General features: G+C 51.6%; 1 protein-coding gene across 3 annotated transcripts in view; it reads left to right on the forward strand.

The window, feature by feature from the left end:
• TM9SF4 (transmembrane 9 superfamily member 4) overlaps positions 1-9,511 on the forward strand; it is a 53,656-nt gene extending 44,145 nt beyond the window's left edge. For all 3 annotated transcript variants that reach the window (XM_025931863.2, XM_086701951.1, XM_086701952.1), the window contains 5 exons: positions 1,480-1,655; positions 2,170-2,233; positions 3,526-3,645; positions 4,498-4,587; positions 7,561-9,511. In XM_025931863.2, coding sequence (XP_025787648.1) covers positions 1,480-1,655; positions 2,170-2,233; positions 3,526-3,645; positions 4,498-4,587; positions 7,561-7,710 — 600 coding nt within the window. In that variant the 3' untranslated portion in view covers positions 7,711-9,511. The remainder of the gene's footprint in view (positions 1-1,479; positions 1,656-2,169; positions 2,234-3,525; positions 3,646-4,497; positions 4,588-7,560) is intronic.
• Positions 9,512-10,320: the final 809 nt, after the last annotated feature.

The raw sequence follows: 10,320 nt of genomic DNA on the forward strand, positions 1-10,320 counted from the left end.
CTTTTCTGAGTCCCCAGCATTCTGTTCCCAGTCCCAGGGGCTGTGGACGAGCTGGGGTTTCCCCAGCCCTGCCCGTCCGGCTGCCCATACTCCAGCCCTGGCCTTCTTGTGGGCTCTTGCAGACAGCTGGCCAGAGCTCACTTCTCTAAAGGGAGATTTCCACAGTCCAGGGGCCAGCTGGGGAATCTCCCGTTGCCTCGGCCAAGGGAACGTTGCCTGCTGTGGGTTTATTAGGTCAGTATCCCAAACAAGGCTCTCCGCCTGTCGCTGTCCCGCAACACCAGCCCCCGCGCGTTGTCCTGCCCTCAGAGCGGGGACCCTGCCAGCCCCGGCCATTGGTAGTAACTTGTGCGGGACTCATGGAGTAGGATTGCAGACTCAGCTGGGGGTGGGTTTTGATCCTGTGGCAGGATTGCAGTGGAGGGGGAGGGCAAGCATTTGCCATCCTGGCCTCAGTGGCGAGAGCCACCTCCCCTCCACCTGCAGGTGCCCATTGATCAGAGGTCCTTGGGTGAGGCTGGGAGTCCGGGGTGCCAGTGGACTGGCTTCTCTGCAGCGGTTGGGGAAGCCGCCCTCAGGAAAGACAGAGTCATGTTCATCCTCTCACTTCCTCTTTTATACCTGTGTTCCTTCTCTCTTTCAACATTTTCCTCCCAGTTAGTTACCAACTGCTCATTATAAATACTCATTGTAGAAATTTTGGAAAGTACAGAGAAGTTGTAGTATATTTTTGCAGTCTTTTCAGCTATATTTAAAATAGAATGATATAACTTTAAAATTGCAATGTAACAGCAGGCATTTATATTGTGCTTACATTGGAATAAGTACTGTTCTCAACACTTTGTATATATTAATTCACTTCTTCCAGTTTGCATGACTCTTGTAACAACATAATACTGTGTAGAACAGGATAAAGAAGAAAATGAAAAATCACTTGTAATCCCTACATCCCATCTGATGAAGTACTGTCAACTTTTCAGCATAGGCCTCTGTAGGCACATATACATATAAATACTGGGCTGTTTCTATTAAAATGGAGTCCTATACATACAGTTTTATAACCTGCTTTTTTGGCTTCATAGTGTATTACGGTGTTTCATTTTAACAAAATTGGGAACACACAATTTGTGCACTTTTGTTTTTTCCCTTTTGTCTTCGGTTAACATACCATGTAATTCTTCATCCTGACCTCTTCACCACCCCATTATGTTCTTGCTTCCTGCCTCCTCCCTGGATGACGAGCCCCTCTGGGATGCCGGGGCTCCTTCTTTAAGGTCCTCAAGCTGCCCTCCATGTTTTCTCAGGGCTGGATCAGCCCCAGGAGGTTCTGGCCAGGAGCCTTGTGGGGGATGTGTCTGCAGGATCTTCTCCGTTGTGGTGGCCTTCCTTCCATGGGACCCATTAGGTCCCCCTCCTCCCTGCATAGCCCCTGGCCTGAGCTTCAGGGCCTTGTGGGGCCTCACGGTGCTGTGCCCGCAGGTACCCTTCCCCACCATGGTGGCCCTGCTGTGCATGTGGTTCGGGATCTCCCTGCCCCTTGTCTACCTGGGCTACTACTTCGGCTTCCGCAAGCAGCCATATGACAACCCTGTGCGCACCAACCAGATTCCCCGGCAGATCCCCGAACAGCGGTGGTACATGAACCGATTTGTTGGGTGAGTCTCTGGCAGGGGTGAGGCCAGGGAATTCTAGAGTGGGCAAGGCGGACACTGCCCTGAGCCATTTCCTTAGAACGTGGAACAGGGTACCCTCCCCTGGGATGTTGTGCCTGGTATTTTGCAGCTCCAACAGGCTCTCGTAGACTTCGTGAAAGCTTAACTCGACGCCACATTAAGGAGACCAAGTTGTAACCAGACTTGGTGTTGGCCTAAGAACCCCCAGGATAGGGAAGGGAGGGATGGAAAAGTGCAGATGAGACAGGGGAAGACCATCACTTAGATCTAGGCAAGTTATGCCACCTCTCTGTACCTCACTTTCCCCATCTATAAAATGAGAAGATTGATGCCCAGCTTGCCTCTCTCTCAGGAGGCTGTCATGGTCCAAAAAGTATGCCAGAGAATTAGAACCACCACACCTGTGTGAGCACCATCCCTCATGCTACCTGGGAGGAGCCTGGATGCCCAGTGGCCCGGCTCTCCTAGCGGTGTTAACCCTCCCCTTCTACCGTAGCATTCTCATGGCTGGGATCCTGCCCTTCGGCGCCATGTTCATCGAGCTCTTCTTCATTTTCAGTGTGAGTACTGCTTCTCCCCGGGGCTAGGTCAGCCCCAGGAGGTTGGTAGGGTGCTCCCCCGCCCCTCCACACAACAACCTTCACCCCTACTAGCCTCGTCCCTGTCCCTCCACTTATGTGCTCTGCCTCTTACCACCTGAGAGATTTCAGACAGGCCCATTTATGCTCTCAGGGTGTCCACTCCTGCCCCTCAGATGGCTTGGAAGGATAAATGAGATAGGCCATCATATATGGGGTCTGGTGTGTGGGAAGTGCTCAGTAAATAGAAGCTGTGTCAGTAATATGGCAGCCAGTCTCCACCATGACTAACATCATGGCATCTGATTTGATTTCCAGGTCCCTATACATCTTTTTACCTATTATACTCTGAACTCTCAGGAAAGCGGGGGGAGGGATTCCTAATTCTCAGGATTGTTGTGAGGCTAGAATGTGACAATGTCTATAAAAGGCACAGGGCTTGGCACTCAAGCAGAGCTTGTTAAGTAGTAGCTGTTGGGATGATGTGACTCCTGCCCAGGCTTGCCAAGATGGAAGTTGGCAGAAGGGCTCTTTAGAGCCATCTGCACCTGGCTGAGCCAGCTCGGCACTCTGCACCTAGAGTGCCTTGCACCAAATCTATACTGGGCCAGCATCCGCTGCCCTGGAATGGTCCAGCCCCTCCCTGCTGATATACTGGCCCAGCATCTGCTGCTCTGGAATGGTCCAGCCCCTCCCTGCTGGGACCCCCTTGCCCACCTAGCCCTGCCTAGGAAAAGGGTCAGAAGATGGGTTGGCTGCCCCCCAGAGGGGGTACCTTACTCTTTTTGTGTGACCCTGGGCCAATCGCCAGCCTCTCTGAGCCTTGACTTCCTCATCCATGAATGGCCACGCTTTCATAGGCTTATATCTGGAGATGCACATAAAGCATGTAGCACCTTGTCTGGCACACAGTAGGCTGCCCGTAAGTGGTGGTGGCTGCTGTGTAATTTTGATTTGGGTGGGATTCATTATTTTCCACAAGTTGTCAAGTTCAGGCTGGGGCCCACCCATTGCAGGATCAGCCATGCTGCAGCTCCTCCCTGAGAACAGCCTGGCTCCCCCTGTGCTCCAGGGAGGAAGGGCCAGTCAGACCCACATGCGAGGCCTACAGGCCCCAATGGTATCATGATGGTGTCTCCATTCCTGTCCTGATGGCAGGTGGTGTACCAGTTGGAACTGAGGGGTGGCTTTTCGAGAACAGGCAGTATGTGCCAAGGGAAGGGGTCGCTGGGTGGAGGCAGGCTAGCTGAAGGCCAGCTGTGATGTGTCCACAGGCAATCTGGGAGAATCAGTTCTATTACCTTTTTGGCTTCCTGTTCCTTGTCTTCATCATCCTGGTGGTGTCGTGTTCACAAATCAGCATCGTCATGGTGTACTTCCAGCTCTGTGCAGAGGTGAGGGGAATGGGGCCAAGAGTTGGGGGTGAGGAAAGCTGGGTCTGGACTGGATGGGTCATGAAGCTGTCTGGGTTTCCCATGTGGGCCCCCCTCCTCTGGCTATGAGGTCTTAGGCAAGTACATCACTTCACTTAGCTGAACCCCCATTTATTCAGCTGTAGACTGGATTTAAGAATCCCTACCTCACAGCATAGTCACATGGAGTAGTCACTGCGACTTGACAGAAGGACACTTAGATTTGTCAGTACAGAGTCCACTCCAGTAGTGGTTTCTCCAGTAGCTGAGGCAGATGGGACGACCTTCCCTCCCTCTGCAGACTAGCTCTTGGTGGAGCCCCTTGGGAAGGGCTCTGGGACAAACAGCCTGAGCTGAATCCCTGGCTCCTCCATTAGAAGCCCTGGTTGGGCAGTTGGTTAACCTCTCTGTGTCTTCTGTTCCTCATCATGTGACAGGATAGCCAGAGGGCCTGACTCAGCTACTACAAGGAGTAGATGAGCTGATTCATGTATAACACTTAGAATGGTGTCTGGCCTGCAGCGAGCATTTGCTCAAGAAATGTTAGTTGTTGTTATTACTGCTCTTTTGCTGTGGTCCTTGTTGATTTTTTTTTTTTTTTAATTGAGGTATCACGTATGCAGAATAAAGTTCACCGATTTTAGTCTACAGTTCAGTGAATTTTTAGAAATGCATATGGTTGTGTAACCATGATCACAGTCAAGATAGAAAACATTCCCATTACCCCAAATATTACTGTTCTTATCTAGGGTCTTTAGCCCCTCAGGCAACCATGAAACTTGGGGAAGAGAGATTGTGCCTAGAGACAATAACTCTGCTCTGTTTCCTCCTCAGGATTACCGCTGGTGGTGGAGGAATTTCCTAGTCTCCGGGGGATCTGCGTTCTACGTCCTTGTCTATGCCATCTTTTATTTTGTTAACAAGGTACTGCCCTGTGTGAGGGAGCCCCCAGCCCTTTCAGGGCTGGTGGAGACGAGGGTGCTGGGGGAACACCCAAGTGTCTGAGTCTTTCCCACCAACAGTGGGAAGAACCAAAGTCATTGTGTTCTAGAACATGCTGCCTTTTAGGACAGAGAGAATCTGTGTTGTGTGTGTTTGGGAGACAAAAGCCTTCAGGATAAGTGGCACAATATTGCACGCGAAACCTGTGAGATACAGCCAAAGCAGAACTTAAAGGAAATCTCTCACCTTACAGCACTGTTCACAGGAAATTGGAGACACTGATAATGAGGTACTCAGCTCAAACTAAGAAAGAAAGAGCAAGAACGTGAAAGAACAAAGAATGTAGATGAGAAGAGTTAATGAGGATAAAAGCAGAACATTCCGAAATAGGCTTTGGCGCCCAAATTTAGGAACTCGGGTTCACCCACTGGTGGCATAGAAGGACACAAGCAGATCCCCACTTGCCACAGTGGTTTTGGTAGGTCTGTGCATGACACATAAGCCAGATGGATGGGCCACTGAGAGGAGTTTGGGCTCACTGTGGTGGACCCCTCCCTTCCAAGGCTACCACCGAAGACGGTCTCACCCGCTGTGCCTCAGGTCTCCAAAATCCAAAAACAGGCAGAGTCCTCTCTGCTTGCAACCAGGGTGTCCTCCCAAACCAGAGTCACAGGTCAGTTGGTGGAGGCTTAGAACGCCCTTTGGCCGAATCGTCAGGTTGGAAAGAACTGTGTGGATCATCCTGTGGTACTCCACCCCTGCTTCCGGTTTGCCGACTGTGCCCCTCTTTTCCAGAGATCCCAGCAAGTAACCATGTAGTTCAGGGGTCAGCAAACTATAGTGCGTGCGCCAGTGAGCCTGTTTCTGTAAATAAAGTTTTATTGGAACACAGCCATGCTCGTTCACTTACATATTGTCTATGGCTGCTTTCACACTATAGTGGCAGTGTTGAGTAGTTGTGACAGAGGCCACATGGCCTGCAAAACCTAAACTATGTATTATCTGGCTTTTGAAGAAAAAGCTTGCTGACCCCTGCTCTAGCACCTCCAGTGACAGAAGACATTCCCTCCTGGCATTCTCAGTCTCTTTGGTTAGCTCCTGTCATTATCAAAGTCTTCCTTGATTCACACTGGAATCCATCACCCTGTAACTTCCATCTTCAGGCCATCCTCTTATTCCTGGAATCATCCAGAAGAAATCTAATTTCCCTCCTCTATAGCCTGTATTCATCAGAACTTTTGAGCGGAAAGTGACCAAAACTCATTTCCAACTGGCTTAAGCAAAAAGAGAATGTATTAACTGGTATAACTTGGGAAGTTTGAGAAGCTGGAGTTCTAGCTTCAGGCATGGTTAGATCCAGCATTTCAAATGGTGCTCCACATCCATTCCTCAGCTCTGTGTGTATTCTTGGCTTTAATCTGCATGCAGGATCTTGCCTCAAAGTGGAAAGATGCCAGTGGCAGCCCTAGAGCTAAAAGAACATCTTTCCTCTACCGTCAAGTTACCAGTCCCAGGGAAGATGCTCATTGGCCTGGGTTACATGCCATCCCTCTGCTCCTCAGGTCCCATGGGATGGCGTCCTCTGATCGACCTGCTTAGGTTCTGTATTAAAACTGACAGCCCCAGCAGGGCCACAGAGTAAAGGAGTGGGTACCCCAAAACACTGGGAAGATGGAAGATGGGAGACAGTGTTGGGCAAATGAAACCTAGCTACAGGGCCTCCTAGACTGCCCCCGGGGTCATATCATGATCTCCTTTTCTTCCCTGTGCCCCAGTCTTTCTTCTCTGCTCTAAAAACCTCCACCCCAGCCCCAGATCCTGTCTGTAAAATGACAGCCTTGGCCGGCCTGAATTCTAGGGGCCTTTCCAGCTTTGCCTATTTGCCTTGTACCTTTCCTGGTTTTGCCACTGGGTTTACCTACCACTGTCCTGTCCCCTACCTCCCTCACCCCATCTCCAGACACAAGAAAGTATGAACCTGGGGAGGGTTAAGCCTGAAAACATGGCCTTCACCCCCCCAGTTAGAGGATATATTGATTTTTTCCGAGCTCCTGGCATTTTGTGACCATGTGTCTGCCCATGAGCCCCAGCACAGGCCCCACTCAGGCCCTGGTGTGCCGAGTAGGTCTTGATACCAAGGTTCCAGATTAGCTCTGCCCAGCCCAGCAAACACCACCACAAACAGGTCTCTAGCATCCCTGCCAGGCCCCTAAACTCTGCAGGAGAGTCCAGCGTGCTCCAAGATGAATTCCCTGTGAGATGTTAACAAAAGTGACAGAAGCATTCTTAGGAGGAGAGGATTGTAGGCTGGCTTAATGGTGGCTCCTGCTCTTTAATCCTGTCTCCCACCACCTCCCGGCTGCTGCTCCAGCCATCCAGGATTGTTGCCATGCTGTTCTGGGGACTGTGGAGGGTGAAGAAGTGACACAGCTGTGGCCATTCCTAAGGCATGCTGGCCCTGGCTCCTCTCTCTCTCCCAATGAGCTCTCAGGCCCTTCTCCAGGAAGATTCCTACCCCTACCCGCCCGCCCCCCCTCCCCTCCACCCCCCCCTCCCCCTTGCACAAGAAATGGCCTAGGATAGTGGAATTGGGCCTTGGACACCCCTAGCCCTCCAGCCCAAGGCTTAAATTCTACCTCCTTCTGCTTCCTAGCTGTGGAACCATGGGTGGTGTTGGACCCCTCTGTCCCCCATCTGTGGCTGGTTAAAAACCTGCCATGGTGGTCATGAGCACTCAAGGCGGTACCCGGGCCCTGCTGCCGATGAAGGCTCGCCATGGCTGTGAGCTCCGCCTGCCCCTCCCTGCCAACTCGGAGCAAGCCCCTTCCCCTACCAGGCCTCCGCTTCACCACAAGATCAGTGAGAAGGTCGGGGGTGGGGGGGAGCGGTGTCCAGGTTGGCCATGGCAGGCTGACACTAAGTGTCCACCCCTCTCTTCTCTCTCCACTCGCCCAGCTGGACATCGTCGAGTTCATCCCCTCTCTCCTGTACTTTGGCTACACGGCCCTCATGGTCCTGTCCTTCTGGCTTCTCACGGGCACCATTGGCTTCTATGCAGCCTACATGTTTGTCCGCAAGATCTACGCTGCTGTGAAGATAGACTGATGGGGGTGGACCATGGCCAGGCCCACTCTGTCCACGGACAGGAAGCCACTCTGCGTGGGGAACTGCAGGCACGCAAATAAAATAACTCCTGCTCGTTTGGAATGTAACTCCTGGCACAGTGTTCCTGGATCCCGGGGCTGCGTGGGGGGCGGGAGGGCCTGTAGATAAATCTTGGACTTTTCTTCATCAATTTATTCCAGTTCTGTGGGGGATGAGGTTTTTGTGGGTTGTTTTTTCTTCAGTGCTATGAAAGTTCCCTCCAGCAGGAACTCTCAGACCTGTTTATTCAGGTTTATTTTTGGTTGGGGGTTTTTTCCTTAGTTTTTTTAACGTAAGGATCCAGGATGGATAAATCACCAAGACACTGGGTTTGGTCACTGTCTCCACCTCAGTTCCTCAGGCTGTTGGCCACCCCACAACTAACTGGAAGAGGAAACGCCTGGCCTTCTGGGGCTTCGGTGAGGTTTCCGAGCCTCTCACGGCCCATCCTCACCTCTGATGCCGCGACAAAGCCCAGCTCTAGCCCGGACGTGCATCCTCAGTGCCGACCAGCCTCTACCAGCCCTCTCCCTCACTCTTCTCTCCCCCCAGCCTCCTCCCAGGGCTGCCCAAAGCAGGGCTTCCAGCCAGGCCTCCAGGGTGACCAAGTCTTATTGCTACAAGAAAAACCCCGGGAAGTACTTGGGGCCAAGTGCCCCAGGACAGCAGGACTCACCCCTGCTCAGAGCAGCGGGAGTTTGCTGGACCAGAGAAGAGACTTGCAGTGAACTGTGCGTGCCAAGAAACCCTGGATCCAGGGCCAAGTATTTACAGAGTCAAGCCAAGCATCCACGTGTCTGTCTGGGACAAGGGTCCTCACCCCTCAGGATTGCTCCCCAGTTCTTTCCCCGGGGGGTTGCTGCTCTTTGCGAAGTGTGCTGGTGGCGGGCCCTCTCCACTCTCCCTACCAGCACAGAACAAGGCCGGGAGACCTCAGATGCCCTCCTTTAGGTGGCATTCTATCCCTGACATTCCCCAGCCTCAGTGCTCATGCTCAGCTCTTTCAGCCAGACCCATCCCCTCCACCTCCACCTCCATCTCCCGTCTGTCTGATTCTTGCCTCCTTGGGTGACACCTGCTTGTGGGAAGGAAGATGGAAGGTCAGTTCTGTCACTCTTTCCCTGATTCCCAGGAATAGGCAAAGAGCCAAGTTAGAAAGAGGGAGCTAGCTTTGCGAGCCTGGCTCCTCTGTCAGCACCCAACCCCCTGTGCACCCTGTGCATGTCCCAAACCAAACATTTGTTCTTAAGTTGCAAGTGGCCAAACCCACCCTGGGGTTAGCGTTTAAGTAACAGCCGCTCACCCTTGCATCAGCCCCTTTGGGACTCCCACCACAAGACAAAGCTCAGGATGCTGGCTAAGCTCGGAACACACCCCACCCCCATGACACCCTGCACCCCGACTCCAGGTTCTCCCAGCAGCCCCTACCAGCTCCACCAGTCAAACCAGTGGACTTCTCAACCTTGCTCACAGTGACTCCGTAGCGCCAAACGGTGTCCACCAAGAATCAGGTTGGAGAAAAAGGAACCCAAGCAGTAGAGAATGATAATGGAGGCTTTTGTTCATTCAAATCTCGGATTTTTTCCCTAAGAGATTCTCTTTTTTGGGGGTGGGGGGAATTAGGAAATGGACTCCTCATAAAAGGTTCAAACATCATCAATTTTTCTGACTTTTTTAATCATCATCATTATTATTTTTAATTAAAAGATGCCTGTATGCCTTTTTTTGGTCCGATTGTAAATAAATATGCCATTGACCTGTTGTCCTGTCTCTTGAATCTCTTCGAGGGGTTAGGAGCCTGAAGTGAGACATCGTCCCTACGTGGGTTGAGCTGAGTGGTTTCCCTCTAAGCTCAGTCTCATGTCAGGCTTTCGGGAGCTCAGGCCCCTGTTCCCCTGTGTGGTACAAGCCCATAGCGTTTCCCATTGGCTCGGTCCCTCCATCCTGAATCGCAGGCATCTGCCCTGGTCCCACAGGTAGGAAGTGGCAATCAAGTTTGAGCTTGGGTAGCAGTGAGACCTGGTTTTGGATTCCCAGCTCCAATATTTTACTGCCAACTCACTTCACCTCTCTGTCCTCTAAGACTCCTTCAAATAGAAACATAGGTCAAACTGTCTTGTGTCCCAAGGGGAATTGACTAGTTCGTAAGTCATCAAGGAAAGGAGTGGTTCGGCTTCAGGTATGGATAGATCCAGGGGTTCAAAGGCTAGCCTTAGGATTCTCCCTTTCTCCATTTGCTTCCCTCAATCCCATTCTGCCCCATTGTCAAAAATCTTTCCTATGAGGGAGGCGGTAAGGGCATGTCACAGATCACTCTAGGCTTACGTTAGCCAGTTTGGAAAGCCTAGAGGAAAAAGACCTCCCCTTCCTTGCCTCAGTATATTCAATTTAGATCAATCCCAGAAAAGGTTTTTGATGGGCCTGGATTACTGTTTGCACATACTTTAGAGCATCACTCTATCCAGGAAGACAGGGTTCTGTTATAGGCTGCATGCTCCAAGGGTATTGGACACTGAGTTTTAGCCCCACCAGAATCCCTTGGAAGGGGTAGAAAGAATAATTAACCACAGC

This window comes from Puma concolor, chromosome A3 (assembly GCF_028749965.1).
Source record: "Puma concolor isolate L17-30 chromosome A3, mPumCon1.1.hap2, whole genome shotgun sequence".
NCBI classification, from domain to species: domain Eukaryota; kingdom Metazoa; phylum Chordata; class Mammalia; order Carnivora; family Felidae; genus Puma; species Puma concolor.